Genomic DNA, 26,478 nt, shown 5'->3' on the forward strand with positions numbered 1-26,478 from the left:
GAGATTACAGCGATAGGGAAGGTTGAGGCCAGGATGAGAATTTTGAAATTGCGGCGTTGCTTAACCGGGAGCCAATGTTGGTTAGCGAGCACAGGGGTGATGGGTGAAAGGGACTTGGTGCGAGTTAGGACACAGGCAGCTGAGTTTTGGATCACCTTTAGTTTAAAGTGACATAGGAGTGGGGAATGAGTTTGCAGTGAATCCCAAGTTAAAACATAGATCATGAATTGTGCACTTGGTGCCATTTGCCCCCTCCCATAGCAACAAAAGACCCTAGCAACAGCGGCGGGCGGAAGCGCGTCAGGCGGTGGCATCACTTCCTGCCGTGGGGCTGGTGGCGGTGGCGGTTTGTGCTTCGGCGCTCAGCTTTTGTTTCCCCGTCGGCCCCCTTTCTCTTCAATAGTTTGAGGCCTTTCGTTTCCACTGCCGCCAACATGAGCGACACCGAAGAACACACTTATATCGAAAGGGTGAGTTTCCGTCAAAATATGGTCGATTTAAAAAAAATATAATGTCGGCCTCCAGGTTTTTTTTGAACAGAATCTGGTTGTGCGAATGTTTTTTTTGCGAGCTCCCGTCCCTCAGCGTGTGGGTACCGCCTCCCCGGCCAGGCCGATTGGTCACCGCGCCAGGTTCCCCGGCCAATGGTCGTGCGCGGCGCGCCGGCCGCTGCCTTTTATTGGTGCCCTGGCTATCCGCCACTCAAGCGTTCGGACCAATGAGGGTGCGGCACGCCTCCTTGGCAGGAGTTGTGCGCCTTGTGATTGGCGGTGTGGTGCTGTCAATCACAGCGCACAGCCATGGCTGGCGGGCGGGCAGCCGGCCAGTGTCAGGCCTCGGTGTTGGAGCACAGCTGCTTGCGTTCCCTATTGCAGGCGGAAGCTTCAGCGCCCGGCCGTGTCATTGCAGAGTTGCAATGCTTGCCGGTGGATGCATTTTAAAATTACATTTTAAAGGGTTTTTTTTGGGTGTCCTCAGTTGTTTAAGGTGGGGTGATTTGCTTATTTGTGGAACGTGCCCGCCCGCTCGTTCTGCAGTCAAGTGACCCACGTGCAACCTGCTGCCTGCATCACTGTTTCATATTGTGGAGAAAAGGCCCTTTAAGACACTGGAGGGAATAAAAGCTGGCTCCCTAATTTAAGGGGTCTCCATTACTTTTTTTTTAGAATTAGGGGTGGGTGTTGTGAATTAAAATTGCAGGTTGGGGGCAAAAGGATTTAAGAAGGAAAGGTAAAAGGATTAGAAATCTGAAATAAAAGCTGGAAATGCACAATGGTTTGAAAGAAAAATAGTTACACATTTCAATTGGGATTCTTGATCGAGACTGGGAAACACTAAACCAGACGTTGGCCATAGCTGCTGGTACACATTTCCTGTATTTTTGTTGTGGGGATGGGGGAGGTAGGAGAGGAAGCAGCAGCGAGAACCCACAAGTGATGGAATGGCATGCCCACTTTCTGCAGTGCATAGAGGATTCTGGGTTAAAAGCAAAGAAATTGTGCCAAGCCTTAATAATTTTTTTTCTTTTGGTTAAATCCAGAGCTGCCTTCTGAAGTTGCTGCCATTTTGGGAGGGGGATGCAGAACGAAGTGGTGAGGGGTGGTGACTAAACATTGAAGTCAGGCAGTGGAAATAAATTGTGGATGTTGGTAGTCGATGAATGTGGCTTGTGGGAATTGAGAAATAAAGAATCAACGTTGTAGTTTATCGAGTTGTCAGTTCTGCAGTGTGTGGTCTGGAGTGTAGTTGATTTTGGAAATTAATTACTCAAATTTACATAGTTGAATAGATTTGTTCCCCCAAAATAACTAAAGATAGTTTTTTTGTATTCCTGTATTAATATCCCCTGTCTATATTGCATATATAATTTAATCTCATTATAAATGGCTTGGTATGAGCTTTCATTACTGCCCTGCACATAATGTAAAATAATGGTTTGTCAGAAGTCTAGGGTGGGGGAGGAGTATAGATTAAAATTCTGCAGTTTTGGATTAATAGTAATAATCTGAAAGCATATTTAATTTGGGTCTAGCATGCCACATATTTAACAGGTTTTGATCTTTAACATTTTAAAACTGATTCTTTGTTGCAAGGAGCAGTTTCCATGACTTACACTGACAAATGTATTTTACCAAATTACCGTGCAAATATTTTTCTCTTTAACCCCCTCTCCCAAAACCCTGGTGATATTTAACCAAAGCTACCGACAGTAGAAGACAAGGGGGAGGGAGTTCCAAAATGTAAGTAAGGTATTAGCGGGGCTCAGCAGTAATATTTTCAGTTTAAGAATAACAGTTGCCCACTTTCCTCTGGGTCTCTGTGCCTTCTGATGCTTTTGTGAACAGATACATGAAGCTGCAAGAGTGCTTTCCCACCCGTGGGGAAGTGCTTGCTCTCTGCTCAACCCTTATCCCAAAGCAGCACAGTTTGAGATTAGGAATTTGAAGCATTGGCACGTTTTTTCCCCGTAAATTAACATTTTGCCTATCCTTTGCACAGTGTGTTGGAACTTCATTGTGCTGCCCTGACAGCAAGTTAGAAAATTTGGCCAGTCAGTATTTCAAATTCTTAAAAATTCATGACCTGGTTGAAAGTGTACCTTGCATTTGCTTTTAAATATATTGATTTGAAAATTTGACATGTGAAGCCATACATCATGCCCAGCTATGAATGCTCCAGAATATGCATTGGAATTCCTCGCTTGTATTTTTGGCCCAATGAGCAAGATCCAATTTTGGTCAGGCCCCAGATTCTACTGTTCATATGTCTGGAAGTTTGATTTTTGTCATCCTGCATTAGAGAGGCCTAAAAATGATGGAGCTCTCCCAAAAGTGTTTGTCAGAGCACCTGTTATTTTACGTTTATTAGTAGTGTCACTGACATTGATGAGGGAAGAGTCCCAAGACAAAAAGAAGATAGAAGCATTAAGGTTTGTTGTTTTTCTTTACATACTGTACTATAGGCTGATTTTAATTTTTAAGGTTTTCAGTATTTGTGTGTTTTTTAATGGTTGAAATGAATGGCTGTCGGTGGTTATTTACCCACTGGAACCATTTAGCTGAGTTGATAACATTTAGTTTCTTTCACCTGGTAATCCTGTTTACAGGCATGTGGGCAAATGGTTAATTTAGAGTCCTGGTTCAAAAATCAATATTTTTGAAATTGCATACATTTGTTTCAGCATGTGTAGAGTGCAATTTATTGATGAGTATGGGACGGTCACGGTGCTAATACCTGAGCTCAAGCCTGAATACTTTATAAAAATACAAATGCTGGAAATCTTTGATGATAGAAAATGGTGGAAGCGTACAGTGGGTCAGTTATGAGAATAAAATATTTGTTTTTGGATGGAACCCTTCATTAGAATTTATGAAGTCTGAATTTTAATGAAGGTTTGTACCTGCAGTGTCAGTCTATCTTTTTCAGATACTCTCTGATCTGTTCAAAACCATTATTTTCTGTGTTAATTTTATGGACAGTATAATGAACTCCACATCAAGATCAGGGCTACTGATTTACAGTGACTAAGTCAAATTGCATTTTTATTGCACATGATTTTTACCAGTGTTTTTGATTGTTTTCTGCAATTCCATCTAGTTATCAAATTCTAGGATACTATCCATATTTTACTGAAAACTGTAAATCAAAGTCTTTGATCATGATTACTCTCCATACTGGTTTCACTGAAGTGCATGGAGATATGAAGTCATTCACATTACTTACTGTATATATTAGATTGTTCTACTCAAACTTTTTTATGCTTTGATTTATCAGAAAAAAGGATGTGTTTATCTTTTTGTGTAGGATAATATTTGGAGAGATGAAGAGAGCAACTATAATGGCTAATTTGTCATTTGGATGTTGGTATAAGGGCACATTCAGATTAGTGACTACTTTTGAATATTCTGGGAGAACCATAAGTAACCAGTGGGTATCGTAATAGAAAGCAGAAAGGGAAAAATACCTTGCAAATATTAAAAATCTGAAATACATAGGTTAGGCAGCACTAAAGACGGTCTATGGCTTTTCACCTGTGTAATCTTTCAGTGTGAAGACTGAGGTCAACAGGCACTTAAGTAAGGTTTGAGAAAATTGAGAGAATAGGTGGAGTCAATCAACAGAGAGGCCATTACAGAGAGGAAGTAATAAATGGACTGATAGAATGCAGTTGATTTGGCAGTGTTTGGTGGAAATACCTATCAGTTTCCTAATCCGCTGCTCAATGAACAGTCTATTGCTGCTTTTGTTAAATGGGCCATGCTTTCACTTCAAAACATCTTGAATGCATTGTTTCTGTCCTGACAGGACCACAATCTTCATCCTGATGTGAGTGCCATGACTATTTACATGACTGATGCATTTGGGGATAATAAAACAGAATTGGGATTTTCTGCACCTATTCAGTATTGTGAAATAAGATAGTACAGTGGCACACTTTTAAATATCTGCAGCACACAATATCATGTTCTTTTCCCCCTAATAATTGCTCTCACTTCCATGGCGAGTGAAATGTGTATTTAAAAGTTACCAGTATCTGCTAGATTTTATAATGCGAGGACAGGGACAGAAGAAAAATGTGTTGCCTGTGCTGGAGGTGGGTGGCTACAACACGTTTCAGGCTCTTGCCTTGAATATATATATAGATCTGCCTCCAAGGATTGATACTGGTGAAAACCTTATTAAAATATTGTAGCAAGAGTACTGATAGCCCGAGGATGAAAGCACACGTGTGAATTCCTCATAGAATTCCCATGCAAACAATCATGGAATTCTACATGGACCAGCTGAGAACAACATTCTGCAATATGGAATGGCATTTAGAGATATGAGCACAATGAAAATAGTCAAATCGCACCCCCCCTCCCCCCCCCGGTACCTTGCAGTAGTTGTGCACAGTGCAGTTATGCAGGAGGCAAAGAAAGGCAATTCTTGAATGATGCCATTGTCGTTTAAATTCCTCCGTATACAGAAGTTTCTCAGACATTGGCTGTCTAAGGGGAGGTAGAAGATTTCACTGTCCTCGTTTAGTGGAGGTGGGTGTCATTGTTTGACAGAATTGCATGCTGCCATGTTCGTCTTGAGTAGAAGCAATATCCTTTGCATATTTATGGATGAATAGAAAGTGTTTTATCTAATACAGGTTGAATCTCCTTATCCAGAACTCCCTTATCCAGAACCACCCCTTGCCAGAACCATTGTTGGCCACTGGGTGGTGCATGCGCAGAACTCCGACATGAACAAATTGAAGTCCTTCCTCGCTGCTGACTCCCGCAATCGCTGGCCTGACCCCGTGGTCCACTACCCCCTAGATCTCTGCCGCACTCCCAGCCCCAAGCCAGCCAGCCCCGATATCCCCTTGCTCAGTACCTGTACCATTCAATTTAACATGACCACCCCTCGTTCTGGAAAAATCTCTTATCCAGAACAGGCCAGGTCCCGAGGGTTCCAGATAAGGGAGGTTCAAGCTGTAGTGTAATTTTTGTACTGTATGTGTAGAAGTGTTGGGGTGCAAGCTCAGGACCATTTGGTATAGATATTGATAATTGGAGGGCAGTACATCCTTAATGCTGCAGTACAGCAGTCTTTCAAATTTCTAAGTATTTGGCTTTGAGATGTCTTTGCATGGTTTTGTTACAAAATACATTAAGTTATGTATTTTAAATTAAGCATTAAAGGAATTTTCAAATGTTACAGATATAACATTGTTACTTATTAGTTGCTATTAGCAGATCAATAAAATAAGATTCTTTCTGTGCCACTCCCTTCCCCACCCCCCGGTCCAGTAGGTGTCATTCAATGGGTTAACACATGGCACTTGAATTTGAGTGCAGTCTAGGTTAGTGGGATATTCTTGTTTGTTCTCTCTCTGGTTCTATGCTAAAATGATTATGCAGTTTCTCAACAATAAATCCATTGTTAGAAATTTGTAGTAAATTGATAAACTGAGATTCCAAATGATGACTTTCATGGGGGACATGATATTGGCACAGTTGTGATTTATTCCATCTTTTCTCCCTTCCCCAAAAGACATAAAACTAGCTCAGTTTTCTTGCCTCTGGTCAATATCTCATCCAAAGGTCTTGGAGTCAAGCTCATGGGTACGAGTATTGCGTATTGAGAGGACTTACCCCCTAAACCTGGAGGAGGGATGATACTGAAGGGTGCATTCTACACACAAAAGTTCTGTAAATAGTCCAGTAAAGTGAACATAATGCCCCATTGCACTCTGTTGATGGATTGGGGGTTTTAGCCAACAGTTTGTTCCAAGCTGCCTTCAGCCAACAGTGCTAAAGTACAAAAAATGTGCAATGCTTGTGATTATGCAATAATTCAGTGGACTACGTATGTTTCTGCTTTTAATGAAATTACTAGCAAAATTTGTTCTCTACAGTGCAGTTTAAGCTGGAGAGACAGTGCAGCATGATTATAAGCTAGGATTGGAACAGATCTGCAGTAGTGTTCAGCAATAAAAGTTCCTGCAGGCCAAAATGATGCAATGATGCAGAATGTTAATCAAACCGTGTAACTAAAGGTTTGAGCTACTTTAATTATAAGCAACCTTACAAACAAATGTTCTTGGTAACTTTAATCGATGTAAAATCATCTTTAGAAACAAAAAAGTCGCTAGTTTATTTTGGTGGAACTAGTGATTTGGGACAATTCAATGGAAGTGCAAGAAAAAACTTCGAGATATTTTTGCAACTGTAAAATGCTTTGAGATCGTCGGTCTGTAACCCGATTATTAGTGTCAGTTGAGGCCAAATTGGCGACATTAAGCTTCATATAAATATTTATCCTATGCTTTTGCAGTTTATAAAAGCCATTTTGAAATTGGTCGACGTCCTAATTTTGTGTGAAAGCTGACTTGTCTTCAGTTTCGAAGGGGAGGGACTCCAAAAGGTACAATATTTATTAATGCTCTCTCTATCAATTCAGTCCATTCACACTGAGTTCTTTTTGAGGTTGGTACCACAGCCAATACTAAGAGTAAACCTGACACCAGTATAATTTGGTAGGGAAAGTGAAGAGTCAGCCAGCATGCCATGCCCACCCAGTCGAGTGCATAATCAAAGTATTGCACAGTTCTTGGTACTAAATTCATCTGAAAGAGCTTGGCACTTGGGAGTTTCTTTGCAGGCAATTAAAGTAAACAAACTACCTGCATCATTCTCGGCAAAACTCTTCATATTTACAATAGTGTGCATTTCTAAACGGTATGTTTGTTATACAGAAGCTTCTAGAGATGTTTGCTGTTTAATACTTAACACGGTGGTGTTCCGAGCTGCTGCCATGTTGTACCGTTTGTTACTATCGGTCGCCAATAGCTTAGGCTATATGAAGGTCATTACCTGACCCTACTCCTGTGACCCATGAATATTAACTTTCCAATGGGTCAGCAATGCCTTTTGAAAAATGCACACACATGACTAATTTGCCTGGCAGTAAGCATGCTAGTAGGTAGTGGCATAGCAAAGTATTTTGTTTTATTGTGATCTAAACAAATATTGAAATGTATTTAGTTTTTTGGCTTACTAATTGGAGTGCTTTATTTTCTCATGCCTCTTCTGAAACTACTCCTTTATTCCAATTGTGGCATAAATTGAATAAATAACTCGAGTGGTTAAAATGATGCTGCACTACTGTGATTGTTGGCCAATCCCACTCCAGCACTCTGGTCAACACACTGGCAACACTTGCGGTCTGTCCTCTGGCTAGTGTTGGTACACCATTAAACCAAGAAACAGTGGCCAAGTTGCACCAAATGTAACACATTAGTCAAATGATGATTCAGGTCCCTGTTCATGGATCAAAACTTTTATTTAATTGGAGACTTTTTTTTGTCTGACTATTGCGAGCGTGCTTAATTAGTATTTATTAAGAGGTTTTACCCACCATGTCAAGAAACCTTAGTGCGATTTTGAATACTATTTCTCCTACCATTAATAAAGCGTACTAAAACAATTAACTCACCTGTCAAAAGGTGCTAACTAGCTGTTATTGTCGAACTGTTTTCTTGAAATAAGCATTTGATGAGTACTCTGAAGAAACAAATCGGTGCTTAAATAAATCAGTAGGGTTTACCACATAACTGTTTTCAAGCCAGATCCTTCTGTCTCTTGGATTATGTGGCCCACTGTGTGAGTGTTCATTTTTTGGTTAAGCACAAATCTCTCTTCCTTGTATTTCAGTCAGTTTAACAGAAGTTTACTGCAATGGTCCTCGCTGATTCAGCCAGTCAGACCAGTCAATAAACTGGTTCACAATAACGTAACCAGCAGGAATGAGTGAAAATATACACCTGAAATCTAAGCTAATCTGAATTTAGACTGCTTTTCTAGGTGATCCTAAGATTACACTGTTCTCTTAAAATAGTCAAATTTGTGTTGCTCCAGTGTCTGTTGACTTTCATTCCCACCCACCTCCCCTCCCCAGGGTAACATCATTTTATGAAATTGGCTCTGACTGACTTCCCCGGACTTGGATTTGTTCAGATCAAGTAATCGAACCAAGGGCCCAAGTGTCTAGTGTCTAGTTGCCCCTGTATGAAGAAGTCAACTCATTTTAGCAGTATTATAGTTCTGCAGTTGATTTATTCATTAACCTCTTCTCCGGCACTCTGTCGAGCAGTTCACAATACAGCACTGTTATGGCTGAAGTGAAGTTAATGTTTCAAGTTAATTGTCTAACTTTAAGCAAAAATTAAAAATTTGTGGAACTATTTTCTTGTGTTTTTCATTCACAGAATGCTACACAGATATGAAATCTTGACTGTACAAGAAAGAAAATAGGGCAAACCTAAACAGGTTGATGGTATCTTTGGAGCTGTGCTAAATTTATACTTGGTTTATGATGGTGAAAGGGTTGCATCAATTTACAGTGTGGGCACTACTATCTGGGCTCGGCACTAACATTTGACTGCATGATACACGTATTTCTAGGCTGTTTGTTCAGTGACACATTAATTCCAAGGTCAATGATGAGAGGGAGTGATACAGACTTTTCTTTTGGTGGCCATGAAGATCTGGTTCGATGAATAATCTGTCCAGCTGAAATGAGTTACGCTTTCTCCAATTTAAGTTTTGGTTAACAGGTTTTTAACATTTCAGCATTGTGTATTCTTCAGGTAAGAAATAAATGGGGTAGGAGATGGTGAGTATCAGTCCAATGATGTCCTACCTGATGTGTTTACACTGACCATTTTGGTGACTTAACAACTGGAACTTAGTGCCAGCATTAGGAGCACTTGACCCCAAATTGGAAGGTTGAGATAGAATCCGTTGCCTCTCGATCCAGTTCATTTGCCATAATTCTGCTTGAATTGCACCTCATACTTGCTGACCAGAGTGAAATTGACAACTGGTGTGGGGAAGCCCATTCCCAGATAGTTCCACTGGAGGAGGATGAGTGATGGGTGAGATGCAAACCAAACCATAAAAATAGCTGAGATGATACCATTCTAAAGTTTAATCGTTGCCAGTTACAGTCCACAAAGTATGTTGTTAAAGTAAAGGATAAGAATTTTGGGTCACTTGGTTTGTAACTGAGTACCCAAATGTTAGTGTCGACCCTTGTGTTGCCGAGTTAAGAATCTTGTCCATGGCTGTTATTAGTGATCACTGCCTGGCATAGTTTTATTTCCTATAACTACAGTTGTTGCAGATGAGAATCTTTGATGAAAAATTTCACTGGTTGTAACTGGTTAATCTCAGCACAGGTTTTCTCTGCAATTACATGCCTCATCCTGTTCTTTTTTTGTTAAGGTTAATGTTCATGAAGAAAAGAAATGTGGAAGAAGTCAATTGACAAGTTTTGTGTAATAATTGAAGCTCAGGAATAAGTGAAGCTGAATTGGGGAAAAAAAAAGAATGCATGCTAAAAAAAAAAGACACGAAGTCCCACAAATAGAATTTGTGCAGTGTGTGAAGTGGGAAGATGAACCGAGTGAGAATTTGAAACTGAAGAATGAAGAAAAGAAATAGAATGAAGTTAAGATCAGAAGTATCTGGAATCAGAAAGCACTACGCTAAGTAATTTCTAGTCTGTTTACGTGTACGTGCGGGGCTTGCGGTAGTCTCACGAAACCTTGAGTGAAACTTCGCTCAAGGTACTTTTAGTTTTGAGTGAAATTTGGTTAAAAAGTAAGTGAGCATGAAGACAAGTTTAGCTTCTTGAATACTTTCATATGCCAGAACTTTTAATTTTGGATTGAATTGTAATTTTTTAATAAATTCACTCAAATCGTTTAGCTAACGTAAGCCCGTACCTGTATATTATACTAAAAAAAAACGAAAAATGCATGCACTGTACAAACCAAGGTAGAAGAATACACCCTAGGGCTGTTAGTGCATTCTAGGAAAGTATTTAATGCCTGGGCAATCCTAATTGAAACTGCACGGGCTAAACACTGGGATACAAGTGAGGTTGCCTGTTTATTCCATTTCAGATACTTTTAAGACTTTAATCAGATTATACTTTAAGTTAATAGAGCTTTCTTTTAGAATTCTAAAAATTTAATACATTTATCTTTGCACATAGGATTCGCGTTCCCCTTCTAAATCACCAAGCGAAAGTCTACATGGATCTGGCAAGTCTGCCAGCCAATCTCCAGCAAATTCTGCTGAGCGCTCCCATTCCAAGGATGGGTCAAGGCACTCCAGGTCCAAGTCACGATCTCGCTCGAGGTCGAAATCCAGGTGAGTGGACTGTTTTACTTCGCAACTTCAAATCACAAGTGAAATTTTAGAACATAAGAACATAAGAATTAGGAACAGGAGTAGGCCATTTAGCCCCTCGAGCCTGCTCCGCCATTCAATAAGATCATGGCTGATCTGGCCGTGGACTCAGCTCCACTTACCCGCCCGCTCCCCGTAACTCTTAATTACCTTATTGGTTAAAAATCTATCTATCTGTGACTTGAATACATTCAATGAGCTAGCCTCAACTGCTTCCTTGGGCAGAGAATTCCACAGATTCACAACCCTCTGGGAGAAGAAATTCCATCTCAACTCGGTTTTAAATTGGCTCCCCCATATTTTGAGGCTGTGCCCCCTAGTTCTAGTCTCCCCGACCAGTGGAAACAACCTCTCCGCCTCTATCTTGTCTATTCCTTTCATTATTTTAAATGTTTCCAGAAGATCACCTCTCATCCTTCTGAACTCCAACGAGTAAAGACCCAGTCTACTCAATCTATCATCATAAGGTAACCCCCTCATCTCTGGAATCAGCCTAGTGAATCGTCTTTGTACCCCCTCCAAAGCCAGTATATCCTTCCTTAATTAAGGTGACCAAAAAAGCACGCAGTACTCCAGGTGCGGCCTTATCAATACCCTATATCAGTGAGTAAACTTTACATATCAGTGAATAAACTTTAGCATTGTTGTTGCCAATTTAAGTGTATCTAAGGGTGAAGTCATGGCAGGAGAGCTCGGTCATGTGATATGCTCCTCTGTACCATGTGTGCGGGAAGTGTGTCCGCCTCCAGCTCCTGACAGTCCGCGTTGCGGAATTGGAGCTGAGGTTGGATTCACCCTGGAGCATCCACGATGCTGAGAATGACGTGAGTAGCACGTGCAGCGAGCTGGTCTTATCACAGGTGCAGGGTCCACAGCCAGCTAGGGAATGGAAGACTAGCAGGAAGAGCAGTGCAAGGAAGGTAGTGCAGGGGTCCCCTGCGGTCATCCCCCTGCAAAACAGATACACACACTCAGCAGCTAAGTTCATGGCACCGTGGCTGGCTCTGCTGCACAGGAGGGCAGGAAAAAGAGTGGGAGAGCGATAGTGATAGGGGATTCGATTGTAAGGGGAATAGATAGGCGTTTCTGTGGCCGCAACCGAGACTCCAGGATGGTATGTTGCCTCCCTGGTGCAAGGGTCAAGGATGTCTCGGAGCGGGTGCAGGACATTCTAAAAAGGGAGGGCGAACAGCCAGTTGTCGGGGTGCACATTGGTACCAACGACAAAGGTCCTACGAGACGAATTTAAGGAGCTAGGAGCTGAATTAAAAAGTAGGACCTCAAAAGTAGTAATCTCGGGATTGCTACCAGTGCCACGTGCTAGTCAGAGTAGGAATCGCAGGATAGCGCAGATGAATACGTGGCTTGAGCAGTGGTGCAGCAGGGAGGGATTCAAATTCCTGGGGCATTGGAACAGGTTCTGGGGGAGGTGGGACCAGTACAAACCGGACGGTCTGCACCTGGGCAGGACCGGAACCAATGTCCTAGGGGGAGTGTTTGCTAGTGCTGTTGGGGAGGAGTTAAACTAATATGGCAGGGGGATGGGAAACAAAAAGGAGACAAGAGCAAAAGACAGCGAGGAGATGAGTAAAAGTGGAGGGCAGAGAAACCCAAGGCAAAAAACAAAAAGGGCCAATGAATATAAAGGGGCTGCAGAAGGGGTCAAAACTAGAAATCATGGTTTAAAAACTAGGATTAAAACACTCTACCTAAACGCACGCAGCATTCGAAATAAAGTAAATGAGTTGACGGCACAAATCATTACAAATGGGTATGATTTGGTGGCCATTACAGAAACATGGTTGCAGGGTGGCCAAGACTGGGAATTAAACATACAGGGGTATCTGACGATTCTGAAAGATAGACAAGAAGGGAAAGGAGGTGGGTAGCTCTGTTAATAAAGGATGATATCAGGGCAGTTGTGAGATGATATTGGCTCTAATGAACAAAATGTTGAATCATTCATTGTGGGTGGAGATTAGAGATAGTAAGGGGAAAAAGTCACTGATGGGTGTAGTTTATAGGCCCTCAAATAATAACTTCACGGTGGGGCGGGCAATAATCAAGGGAATAATGGAGGCATGTGAAAAAGGAACGGCAGTAGTCATGGGGGATTTTAAACTACATATCGATAGCTCAACTCAAATCGCACGGGGTAGCCTGGAGGAGGAATTCATAGAATGCATACGGGATTGTTTCTTAGAACAGTATGTAACAGAACCTACAAGGGAGCAAGCTATCTTAGATCTGGTCCTGTGTAATGAGACAGGAAAAATAAACGATCTCCTAGTAAAAGATCCTCTCGGAATGAGTGATCACAGTATGGTTGAATTTGTAATACAGATTGAGGGTGAGGAAGTTGTGTCAGAAACGAGCATACTATGCTTAAACAAAGGGGACTACAGTGGGATGAGGGCAGAGTTGGCTAAAGTAGACTGGAAACACAGACTAAACGGTGGCACAATTGAACAGTGGAGGACTTTTAAGGAGCTCTTTCATAGTGCGCAACAAAAATATATTCCAGTGAAAAAGAAGGGTGGTAAGAGAAGGGATAACCAGCCGTGGATAACCAAGGAAATAAAGGAGAGTATCAAACCAAAGACCAATGCGTATAAGGTGGCCAAGGTTAGTGGGAAACTAGAAGATTGGGAAAATTTTAAACAACAGCAAAGAATGACTAAAAAAGCAATAAAGAAAGGAAAGATAGGTTACGAAGGTAAACTTGCGCAAAACATAAAAACAGATAGTAAAAGCTTTTACAGAAATTTTGTGTGTGATGAGGACACAATAGTCCAGGATCAGACTCTCTCTTTTTCTTTGGGACCGCACCTGGTATTACAGTTCACACAGGAATTCCACAGACAGTCGAGCTCGGAGGAAACTTCTACTCCAACACACCAATTGGTTGCTTTACATGGGAAGGGTGTTCAGCAAAGAGTATTCAGGAATGAAAGCAGTGAGGGTGGCAGTAATGATCAAATAAACTATTATAATACTGGAAAGGGTTGATGTCATTGAGGGGGTCAAAGACGGAATCTATTTGGTGAGACTCGAGGAATAATAGATGAACTATAACGCTACTGGGTGTATATTATCGGCCACCAAATAGTGGGTAAGATATAGAGGAGCAAGTTACACAGAGGTGCAATAACTATATAGTGATGATGGAGACGTTCAGTTATACCAATATAGACTGGGATAGTAACAGTGTGAAGCGAAAAGACGGGTGGGGGGGGGGGGGGGATTACTGAAACGTGTACGGGAGAACTTTCTTGATTAGTGTGTTTCCAGCCCAATGAGGAAGGGAAGCATTGCTGGCTCTAGTTCTGGAGAATTGAAGTGGAGCATGTTTCTGTGGGGAAGCATTGGGGAAAACAGTGATCATCAGGTTTAGAATAGTTATGGAAAAGGAACAATCGAGCGTAAAAATACTTAATTGGAAGAGGGCTAACATCAGTGAGTTGAAAAGGGATCTGGCCCAGGTGAATTGGAATCAGAAATTGGTATGCAAATCTTCAAAGATGAGATAGTTTGGGTAGCTACATTCCCACAAGGGGGAAAGGAAGGGAAGCTAGAGCTCCCAGGATGACTAAAGATAGAGATGAAAAAGAAACAGAAAAATGAGGCTTATGACAATTGTAAGTTTCATAATACAGTAGAGAACCAAGCTGATTACAGAAAGTACAGAGGCGAACTAAATGGAATAAAAGAGGCAAAAAGAGAGTACAAGAATAGATTAGCTACTAAGGTAAAAGGAAACCCTGAAGTCTTTTATAATCATATCAGTAGTAAAAGAGTAGTCAAGGGGACAGTGGGGCTGATTAGGGATGAAAAACGAGATCTTGTAGCATGGGTATGGCTGAGGTACTAAATTGGTCTTCACTCGAGTAGAGGATGCTGCCAATGTAGCAGTAAACGAGAAGGTAGTAGGGATATTGGATAGGGTAAAAAATAAAGAGGAGGTACTTAAAAGTGCTCAAAGTAGAAAAGTCACCTGGTCCAGAACGGATGCATCCTAGGTTGCTGAGTGAAGTAAGGGTGGAAATTGCTTAGCCTCTGGCCACAATCTTCCAATTCTCCTTGGATATGGGGGCGGTGCTCGAGGACTGGAGAATTGCTAATGTTACAAATGAAAGCAGAGTAGTAGTGAACGGTTGTTTTTCCAGACTAAAGGAAATTATACAGTGGTGTTCCCCAGGGTATTTAGGATCACTGCTCTTTTTGATGTACATTAATGACCTGGACTTCAGTGTTACAGGTATAATTTCAAAGTTTGCAGGTGACACGAAACTTGGAAAAGTAGTAAACCGTAAGGTGGATAGTAACAAACTTCAGGAGGTCATAGTCAGGCTGGTGAAATGGGCAGAGACATAGCAGATATCTAACTGAGAAGTGGTCCATTTTGGTAGAAAGAATGAGGAGAGGCATTATAAACTATGGTGCAATTTTCAAGGGGGTGCAGGAAAAGAGAGACCTGGGGTGTACGTACACAACTTTGAAGGTGACAGGACAACTTGAGAAGGCTGTTAAAAAAGCATATGGGATCCTTGGCTTTATTAATAAAGGCATAGAGTATAAAAGCAAGGATGTTATGCTGAACCTTTATAAAACATTGTTAGACGACAGCTGGAGTACTGTGTCCAATTCTGGGCACCACACTTTAGGAAGGATGTTGAGGTTCAGAGATGCCGCAGAAGAGATTTACTGGAATGGTACCAAGGATGAGGGTCTTCAGTATGGGGAGAAACTGGGATTCTCCTTGAAGCAGAGGAGATTTAATGAAGTGTTCATAATTATGAGGGGCTTTGGGAAATTTCAGTGTTTGAAGTCAGAAGTGCTGAGCACCCATGTAAAGCAACCAATGAGGCCATTTGGCTCATCATGCCTGTGCTGGCCCTTTGGTAGAGCTATCCAATTCGTCCCACTCCCCTGCTCTTCCCCATAGCCCTGCACATAGAAACATAGAAAATAGGTGCAGGAGCAGGCCATTCAGCCCTTCTAGCCTGCACCGCCATTCAATGAGTTCATGGCTGAACATGAAACTTCAGTACCCACTTCCTGCTTTCACGCCATACCCCTTGATCCCCCGAGTAGTAAGGACTTCATCTAACTCCCTTTTGAATATATTTAGTGAATTGGCCTCAACTACTTCCTGTGGTAGAGAATTCCACAGGTTCACCACTCTCTGGGTGAAGAAATTTCTCCTTATCTCGGTCCTAAATGGCTTACCCCTTATCCTTAGACTGTGACCCCTGGTTCTGGACTTCCCCAACATTGGGAACATTCTTCCTGCATCCAACCTGTCCAAACCCGTCAGAATTTTAAACGTTTCTATGAGGTCCCCTCTCACTCTTCTGAACTCCAGTGAATACAAGCCCAGTTGATTCAGTCTTTCTTGATAGGTCAGTCCCACCATCCCGGGAATCAGTCTGGTGAATCTTCGCTGCACTCCCTCAATAGCAAGAATGTCCTTCCTCAAGTTAGGAGACCAAAACTGTACACAATACTCCAGGTGTGGCCTCACCAAGGCCCTGTACAACTGTAGCAACGCCTCCCTGCCCCTGTACTCAAATCCCCTCGCTATGAAGGCCAACATGCCATTTGCTTTCTTAACCGCCTGCTGTACCTGCATGCCAACCTTCAATGACTGATGTACCATGACACCCAGGTCTTGTTGCACCTTCCCTTTTCCTAATCTGTCACCATTCAGATAATAGTCTGTGTCTCTGTTTTTACCACCAAAGTGGATAACCTCACATTTATCCACATTATACTTCATCTGCCACGCATTTGCCCACTCACCTAACCTATCCAAGTCACTCTGTAGCCTCATAGCATCCTCCTTGCAGCTCACACTGCCACCCAACTTAGTGTCATCCGCAAATTTGGAGATACTACATTTAATCCCCTCGTCTAAATCATTAATGTACAATGTAAACAGCTGGGGCCCCAGCACAGAACCCTGCGGTACCCCACTAGTCACTGCCTGCCATTCCGAAAAGTACCCATTTACTCCTACTCTTTGCTTCCTGTCTGCCAACCAGTTCTCAATCCACGTCAGCACACTACCCCCCAATCCCATGTGCTTTAACTTTGCACATTAATCTCCTGTGTGGGACCTTGTCGAAAGCCTTCTGAAAGTCCAAATATACCACATCAACTGGTACTCCTTTGTCCACTTTATTGGAAACATCCTCAAAAAATTCCAGAAGATTTGTCAAGCATGATCTCCCTTTCACAAATCCATGCTGACTTGGACCTATCATGTCACCATTTTCCAAATGCGCTGCTATGACATCCTTAATAATTGATTCCATCATTTTACCCAGTACTGAGGTCAGGCTGACCGGTCTATAATTCCCTGCTTTCTCTCTCCCTCTTTTTTTAAAAAGTGGGGTTACATTGGCTACCCTCCACTCGATAGGAACTGATCCAGAGTCAATGGAATGTTGGAAAATGACTGTCAATGCATCTGCTATTTCCAAGGCCACCTCCTTAAGTACTCTGGGATGCAGTCCATCAGGCCCTGGGGATTTATCGGCCTTCAATCCCATCAATTTCCCCAACACAATTTCCCGACTAATAAAGATTTCCCTCAGTTCCTCCTCCTTAATAGACCCTCTGACCACTTTTATATCCGGAAGGTTGTTTGTGTCCTCCTTAGTGAATACTGAACCAAAGTACTTGTTCAATTGGTCTGCCATTTCTTTGTTCCCCGTTATGACTTCCCCTGATTCTGACTGCAGGGGACCTACGTTTGTCTTTACTAACCTTTTTCTCTTTACATACCTATAGAAACTTTTGCAATCCGCCTTAATGTTCCCTGCAAGCTTCTTCTCGTATTCCATTTTCCCTGCCCTAATCAAACCCTTTGTCCTCCTCTGCTGAGTTCTAAATTTCTCCCAGTCCCCAGGTTCGCTGCTATTTCTGGCCAATTTGTATGCCATTTCCTTGGCTTTAATACTATCCCTGATTTCCCTAGATAGCCACGGTTGAGCCACCTTCCCTTTTTTATTTTTACGCCAGACAGGAATGTACAATTGTTGTAATTCATCCATGCGGTCTCTAAATGTCTGCCATTGCCCATCCACAGTCAACCCCTTAAGTATCATTAGCCAATCTATCTTAGCCAATTCATGCCTCATACCTTCAAAGTTACCCTTCTTTAAGTTCTGGACCATGGTCTCTGAATTAACTGTTTCATTCTCCATCCTAATGCAGAATTCCACCATATTATGGTCACTCTTCCCCAAGGGGCCTCGCACAATGAGATTGCTAATTAATCCTCTCTCATTACACAACACCCAGTCTAAGATGGCCTCCCCCCTAGTTGGTTCCTCGACATATTGGTCTAGAAAACCATCCCTTATGCACTCCAGGAAATCCTCCTCCACCGTATTGCTTCCAGTTTGGCTAGCCCAATCTATGTGCATATTAAAGTCACCCATTATAACTGCTGCACCTTTATTGCATGCACTCCTAATTTCCTGTTTGATGCCCTCCCCAACATCACTACTACTGTTTGGAGGTCTGTACACAGCTCCCACTAACGTTTTTTGCCCTTTAGTGTTCTGCAGCTCTACCCATATAGATTCCACATCATCCAAGCTAATGTCTTTCCTAACTATTGCATTAATCTCCTCTTTAACCAGCAATGCTACCCCACCTCCTTTTCCTTTTATTCTATCCTTCCTGAATGTTGAATACCCCTAGATGTTAAGTTCCTAGCCCTGATCATCCTGGAGCCACGTCTCCGTAATCCCAATCACATCATATTTGTTAACATCTATTTGCACAGTTAATTCATCCACCTTATTGCGGATACTCCTTGCATTAAGACACAAAGCCTTCAGGCTTGCTTTTTTAACACCCTTTGTCCTTCTAGAATTTTGCTGTACAGTGGCCCTTTTTGTTCTTTGCCTTGGGTTTCTCTGCCCTCCACTTTTCCTCATCTCCTTTCTGTCTTTTGCTTTTGCCTCATTTTTGTCTCCCTCTGTCTCCCTGCATAGGTTCCCATCCCCCTGCAATATTAGTTTAACTCCTCCCCAACAGCACTAGCAAACACTCCCCCTAGGACATTGGTTCCGGACCTGCCCAGGTGCAGACCATCCGGTTTGTACTGGTCCCACCTCCCCCAGAACCGGTTCCAATGCCCCAAGAATTTGAATCCCTCCCTGCTGCACCACTGCTCAAGCCATGTATTCATCTGCGCTATCCTGCGATTCCTACTCTGACTAGCACGTGGCACTGGTAGCAATCCCGAGATTACTACTTTTGAGGTCCTACTTTTTAATTTAGCTCCTAGCTCCTTAAATTCTTTTCGTAGGACCTCATCCCTTTTTTTACCTATGTCGTTGGTACCAATGTGCACCACGACAACTGGCTGTTCTCCCTCCCATTTCAGAATGTCCTGCACCCGCTCCAAGACATCCTTGACCCTTGCACCAGGGAGGCAACATACCATCCTGGAGTTTCGGTTGCGTCCGCAGAAACGCCTATCTATTCCCCTCACCATCGAATCCCCTATCACTATCGCGCTCCCACTCTTTTTTCCTGCCCTCCTTTGCAGCAGAGCCACCTACGGTGCCATGAACTTGGCTGCTGCTGCCCTCCCCTGATGAGTCATCCTCCCCAACAGTACTCAAAGCAGTGTATCTGTTTTGCAGGGGGATGACCACAGGGGACCCCTGCACTATCTTTCTTGCACTGCTCTTCCTGCTGGTCTTCCATTCCCTATCTGGCTGTGGACCCTTCTCCTGCGGTAAGACCAACTCACTACACATGATACTCACGTCATTCTCAGCATCGTGGATGCTCCAGAGTGAATCCACCGTCCGCAGGACCGTCAAGAGCTCGAGGCGGATACACTTCCCACACACGTAGCGCCCAGGGACACCGGAAGTGTCCCCGAGTTCCCACATGGTACAGGAGGAGCATATCACGTGACCGAGCTCTCCTGCCATGTCTTAACCTTAGATACCCTTAAATTGGTAATAACAATGTTGCAGTTCACTTACTGATATAAAAAAGAAAAGAAAAGCTACTCACCAATCACCAGCCAATCACTTACCACATTGGCTGTGACGTCACTTTTTGATTACTTTCTACTTCTATTTTGCTTTTTCTCCCGCTGTAGCTTTTTTAGGTCGCTCCCCTCTCACCAACTGCCGCTGGCTCTCGATCTCCCGCTGGGCCTTTTATAGGTCGCTCCCCTCTCACCAACTGCCGCTGGCTCTCGATCTCCCGCTGGGCCTTTTATAGGTCGCTCCCCTCTCACCAACTGCCGCTGGCTCTCGATCTCCCGCTGGGCCTTTTATAGGTCGCTCCCCTCTCACCAACTGCCGCTGGCTCTCGATCTCCCGCTGGGCCTTTTATAGGTCGCTCCCCTCTCACCAACTGCCGCTGGCTCTCGATCTCCCGCTGGGCCTTTTATAGGTCGCTCCCCTCTCACCAACTGCCGCTGGCTCTCGATCTCCCGCTGGGCTTTTGATAGGTCGCTCCCCTCTCATGTTTTCCCTTCAAGTATTTACCCAATTCCCTTTTGAATGTTACTGTTGAATCTGCTTCCACCACTCTTTCAGGCAATGCATTCCAGATCAAAACTCGCCATGCAATAAAATGTTTCCTCATGTCTCCTCTGATTCTTTGGCCAATCACCTTAAACTTGTGTCCTCTGGTTACCGACTCTTCTGCCAATGTGAACAGTTTCTCCTTATTTACTCTATCAAAACAGTTAATTTTGTACACCCCTATCATGGCTTCTCGACCTTCTCTGCCCAAAGAGAACAACCGCAACTTCTCCAGTCTCCACACATTGGAGCATATTAAAACAGCACATTCCTGTGTCATCTCCCACCAAGTAGAGAGGGCTTTAAACTAATTAGTGGGGGGGGGGGAAGAGAGAAAGAGTTCAGGTGAGCGGAAATTAAAAAAGTCAAATAATTAGGCGAAGGCAATACAGCAGGGTAGCTTGACAGGAACGGAATGTATAAACATAAGTGTATCAAAGTGGGGTCAAAGCGGGAAAAAATGGTTTAAAAAAAAAAAATATTTAAAAGCTCTTTATCTGAATGCACGCAGCATTCGTAACAAAATAGATGAGTTGACGACACAAATAGATATGATCTGATAGCCATGACAGAAGTGGTTGCAAGGTGATCAAGACTCAGAACTAAATATTCAAGGGTATTTGACAATTCGGAAGGACGGACGGAAAGGAAAAAGAGGTGGGGTAGCTCTGTTGATAAAGGATGAGATCAGTGCGTTAGTGAGAAACGATATTGGCTCAGAAGATCAAGATGTTGAATCACTGGGTGGAGATAAGGAATAATAAGGGGGAAAAGTCGCTATTGGGCGTAGTCAATAGGCCCCCTAACAGTAGCTACACTATTGGACAGAGTATAAATCAAGAAATAATGGAGGCTTGTAAAAAAGAAATGGTAATAATCGTGGGCGATTTTAACCTTCATATTGACTGGACAAAGCAAATTGGCCAGGGTAGCCTTGAGGAAGAGTTCATAGAGTGTATCCGGTATAGTTTCCTTGAACAGTATGTTGCGGAACCAACCAGGGAGCAGGCTACTTTGAATCTGGTACTGCATAATGAGACCGGATTAATAAATGATCTAGTAAAGGATTCTCTAGGAATGAGTGACCATAGCATGGTTGAATTTCAAATTCAGTTGGAGGGTGAGAAATTTGGATCTCAACCCAGTGTCCTAAGCTTGAACAAAGGAGATACAAAGGTGTGAAGGCAGAGTTAGCTAAAGTGGACTGGGAAAATAGATTAAAGTGTGGGACGGTTGATGAACAGTGGCAGATATTTAAGGAGATATTTCATAACTCTCAACAAAAATATATTCCAATGAGATGGAGTATAAAAGCAGGGAAGTCTTGCTACAGCTGTACAGGTGAGGCCACACCTGAAATACTGCGTGCAGTTTTGATTTCCATATTTATGAAAGGATGTACTTGCTTTGGAGGCAGTTCAGAGAAGGTTCACTAGGTTGATTCCGGAGATGAGGGGGTTGACTTATGAGGAAAGGTTGAGTAGGTTGGGCCTCTACTCATTGGAATTCAGAAGAATGAGAGGTGATTTTATCGAAACATATAAGATTGAGGGGGCTTGACAAGGTGGATGTAGAGAGGATGTTTCCACTGATGGGGGAGACTAGAACTAGAGGGCATGATCTTAGAATAAGGGGCCGCCCATTTAAAACTGAGATGAGGAGGAATTTTTTCTCTTGGAGGGTTGTAAATCTGTGGAATTCTTTGCCCCAGAGAGCTGTGGAGGCTGGGTCATTGAATATATTTAAGGCAGAGATAGACAGATATTTGAGCGATAAGGGAATAAAGGGTTATGGGGAACGAGCAGGAAAATGAAGCTGAGTCCATGATCAGATCAGCCATGATCGTATTAAATGGCGGAGCAGGCTCGAGGAGCCAAATGGTCTACCCCTATTTCTTATGTTCTTAAGTTGGCCAACATATTAAGAACCATGTTCCTGTTGCTGTGTATTAAGGATGCATGTTATTGGTGTAAATAAGAGAAAAAGTGATAAACCTACTCATGCATGTGTTCAGCGAAGCCTTCCCTGATGATCTCAAAGCCTAATGATGGGGATTCAGTTATAGTGTAATACGTTAGGGCCTTAACATCTTTAAAAATAACTTTGTATTTGATGGAGGAAATCTGCAGGCAATGGAGCTGGTTATGACCTGTTAACGTGGCGGTAGCAGAACTGAAGATAGGCAGTGTAAAGTAGAACTTGGGCAATATCTCAAGCTGACTCTTGTTGCAGATAGCGACCAAAATAATTGCATATTTCCTTCCACACCTTACAGGTATAAGGTCGATCAACACTTAGCAAGTTGAAAAGGGCTGGAACTCACTGGACACATATATATGAGCACTATTTTGATCCTAGCCAGTTAGTGGATTCAAAGTTGTCCAGCATCATCAATATCATGATGTGCTTAATTTTATCAGGCTGTACCAAAAATAAATTTATCAAAAAAATCTTTTGATCTAAGACTGGCTCTAAAGGATTGAACTGCATCTTCCTGCAGCCTTTTTGAAAGGTGTCAAAGGCACTTTTCACTAATCTGGAACCACATCTCCCTTCTGTAGTTGGGAGAGGTGAACGATTTGCTGAGTGCGGAACTAACCAGATGGTTGTGAAAACTGCTGCAGATGTCCCTCCCATGTCTCATTAAACAGCAATTCACAGGAGTCACTTATTAGTGATAATGAACTATTTTATGGAGTGGCGATTGGGACAGGGTCAGAGTATTCCTGCTGCATTGACACCGAGGATGAGTTGTGGGGATGTGAATCCAGCTCATTAAAAGGCTTGGTTGAGGCTGGTAACTTGGAGTGAGGAATTCCACTTTATCTCATTATTCTGCTCCATAGCTATAACTGCATTGCTGCTCCATAGCTATAACTGAAAGACTATTTACATCTGGAGAAAAACCACCATTGTCAATAATAATGTATTAATCAAATGCCTTGATTATTGACATAACACTTGTGTAGATTTGAAATGCATGGATTTTTTAAAAAGTCTAATTTTCACCAAATGTTTTGTACAAGTCTTAGTATTGTTAATGGACAAAAATGCTATTCTACAGGTAAGTCATCACAGTGGTGGTGCCTTTTCAGAATGGCAGGCAGTGACTAGTGGGGTGCCGCAGGGCTCAGTGCTGGGACCCCAGCTCTTTACAATATACATTAACGATTTAGATGAAGGAATTGAGTGTAATCCCTCCAAGTTTGCAGATTACAGTAAACTGGGTGGCGGTGTGAGCTGTGAGGAGGACGCTAAGAGGCTGCAGGGTGACTTGGACAGGTTAGGTGAATGGGCAAATGCATGGCAGATGCAGTATAATGTGGATAAATGTGAGGGTATCCATTTTGGGGGCAAAATCACGAAGGCAGAATATTATCTGAATGGCAGCAGATTAGGAAAAGGAGAAGTGCAACGAGACCTAGGTGTCATGGTTCATCAGTCACTGAAAGTGGGCATGCAGGTACAGCAGGCGGTGAAGAAGACAAATGGTATGTTGGCCTTCATAGCTAGGGGATTTGAATATAGGAGCAGGGAGGTCTTACTGCAGTTGTACAGGGCCTTGGTGAGGCCTCACCTGGAATATTATGTTCAGTTTTGGTCTCCTAATCTGAGAAAGGACGTTCTTGCTATTGAGGGAGTGCAGCGAAGGTTCACCAGACTGATTCCAGGGATGGCTGGACTGTCATATGAGGAGAGACTGGATCAGCTGGGCCTTTATTCACTGGAGTTTAGAAGGATGATAGGGGATCTCATAGAAACTTATAAGATTCTGACGGGACTGGACAGGTTAGATACGGGAAGAATGTTCCTGATGTTGGAGAAGTCCAGAACCAGGGGACATAGTCTTAGGATAAGGGGTAGGCCATTTAGGACTGAGATGAGGAGAAACTTCTTCACTCAGAGTTGTTAACCTGTGTAATTCCCTGCCGTAGAGAGTTGTTGATGCCAGTTCATTGGATATATTCAAAAGGGAGTTAGATATGGCCCTTACAGCTAAAGGGGTCAAGGGGTATGGAGAGAAGGCAGGAAAGGGGTACTGAGGGAACGATCAGCCATGATCTTATTGAATGGTGCTGCAGGCTCGAAGGGCCGAATGGCCTACTCCTGCACATATTTTCTATGTTTCTATGGTCATTATATCCAAGAGGAGCAACAAATATATATTTTTTAAAACTTGACCTTCAGTCAAAAGCCTATTGCATCAACCATTTAAATAGATTGGCAGCAGAGCAACATTGATTAACATGCCTTCGCTTGAGAGGTGATAATTTAGTTGCAAATAAGCTGCTCAGCCCTGTTTGTGGAAATTAACCATTTATTGGGAATGACTGGTCCTTTATGTCCAAGTATATCCAGTATTTTGTTCCCATTTCAGGGGAGTGCTTTCTTTTCAAAGTATATCTCCAATCTCTGAAAAATAAAAACATAATTGCTATTTAAAAAAATAATTTGGGCCTTCCTACCTCTTCCATAGCCACTATATTGACTGGGACAAGCTGCCTTTTGTCCTGGAGCAGTTACTCATTTTACATTTGGACTGGAATGAAGACCAACCGGGAGCTGCCTGATCCCAGGAAAGCATGCTACTGACTTAAGGTTATGCCCCCTGATGAAGTGACTGGAGTTGATCTGGTGTACACCTGGTCAGTAATGTTTCAAAGTGGCTTTGAAAAAGAGACCTGAAAAGACACATTTAAAGACTTTAAAGAAAGCAAATATATTTGAGTACATTTTTCTACATAAACATTGAGGGAAAACTTAAAAGAATATACTCTTGCCTACTTCTTCCCCATCTCAACTTTCTTCCTCTTTTCAGAATAACTATTATTTGCATCTTATATTTAAACTAACAGTGCACTGATTCTGCAGGTCTGAATCCCGGAGGAGTTCTCGCAGGCATTACTCAAGGTCTCGATCCCGTTCTCGGTCTCGCCGCAGGAGATCCAGGAGCAGGTCCTACAGTCCTGATTATAGGCGCCGCCGCAGCCATAGCCGATCTCCCATGTCAAATCGGAGACGTCATATTGGCAATCGGGTATGAACCAAATCTACATTTTATTTGAAGTCCTGTTTTTCCTTCATATTATTACATAGTATAAACAGACCTTTCGGCCCAACAGAATCATGCGGTGCTTTATGTTCCACTCGAGCCTCTTTCCACCCTTCTTCATCCAACAGCCTCAATTCCTTTGATTCCTTTCTCCCTCATGTTTATCTAGCTTCCCCTTAAATGCATCTATTCTATTTATTAGCTACTGCTTGTGGTAACGAGTTTCACATTCTCTCCTCTCTGGATAAAAGTTTCTCCTGCATTCACTATTTGATTTATTAGTGACTATCTTTTTATATTTATGGTTCCTAGTTCTGGTCTTGCCTGCAATTGAAAACATCTTCTCTACGTCTACCCTATCCAACCCTTTCACAATCTTAAAGATCTCGTCGTCATCACAGTCTTTAGATAAGAGCCCCAGCCAGTTCAATCTTTCCTGATGAGTATAAGCTCTGTCTTGTATCCTTCTAGTAAATTGTTTTTGCATCGTTAGTGCCTCTATGTCCATTTTAAAATATGGAGACCAGAACGGTTTAAACCGTGTGGTTTAACCAAGGTTCTATACAAATTTAACATAACTTGTCTCCTTTTCAGTTCCTTCCTTCTAGAAATACACCCCAGAGCTTTGTTTGCTTTTTTAATGGCCTTATCAACCTGCGTCGCTGCTTTTAGTGATGTGTATTTGTACTCTCAGATTGCTTTGCTCCTCTACTCTACTCGATCTCCCTTTATTTTCCAAGGAGTATATGGCCTCTATTCTTCTTACCAAAATGTACCACCTCACACCTATCTATATTGAAGTTCATTTGCCAATTACACACTCATTCTGCAAGTTTATTAACGTCTGCCTGTATTTTGTTGCAATCTTACTCTGTATTAACTACACCTCCCTTTCTTCCCCCCCCCCCCCCCCCACCCCAATTTTGGGTTGTTTCAAATTTTGAAACTGTACTTTTGATTCCTGAGTCCAAATCATTTCTGTAAATAGTGAACAGCACTGATCCTTGTGAAACACCACTTCCCACCTCTTCCACAAAAGCAAAATACTGCGGATGCTGGAATCTGAAATAAAAACAGAAAATGCTGGAAATCTCAGCGTGTCAGGCAGCATCTGTGGAGAGAT

General features: G+C 42.6%; 1 protein-coding gene across 2 annotated transcripts in view; it reads left to right on the forward strand.

Moving 5' to 3' along the window:
* Positions 1 to 319: 319 nt before the first annotated feature.
* Positions 320 to 26,478, forward strand: part of LOC139260110 (transformer-2 protein homolog beta-like) — a 55,641-nt gene continuing 29,482 nt past the window's right edge. For both annotated transcript variants that reach the window (XM_070876283.1, XM_070876284.1), the window contains exons 1-3: positions 320 to 470; positions 10,537 to 10,694; positions 25,175 to 25,340. In XM_070876283.1, the coding sequence (XP_070732384.1) occupies positions 435 to 470; positions 10,537 to 10,694; positions 25,175 to 25,340 (360 nt within the window). In that variant the 5' untranslated portion in view covers positions 320 to 434. The remainder of the gene's footprint in view (positions 471 to 10,536; positions 10,695 to 25,174; positions 25,341 to 26,478) is intronic.

This window comes from Pristiophorus japonicus, chromosome 3 (genome assembly GCF_044704955.1).
Source record: "Pristiophorus japonicus isolate sPriJap1 chromosome 3, sPriJap1.hap1, whole genome shotgun sequence".
Taxonomy (NCBI): domain Eukaryota; kingdom Metazoa; phylum Chordata; class Chondrichthyes; family Pristiophoridae; genus Pristiophorus; species Pristiophorus japonicus.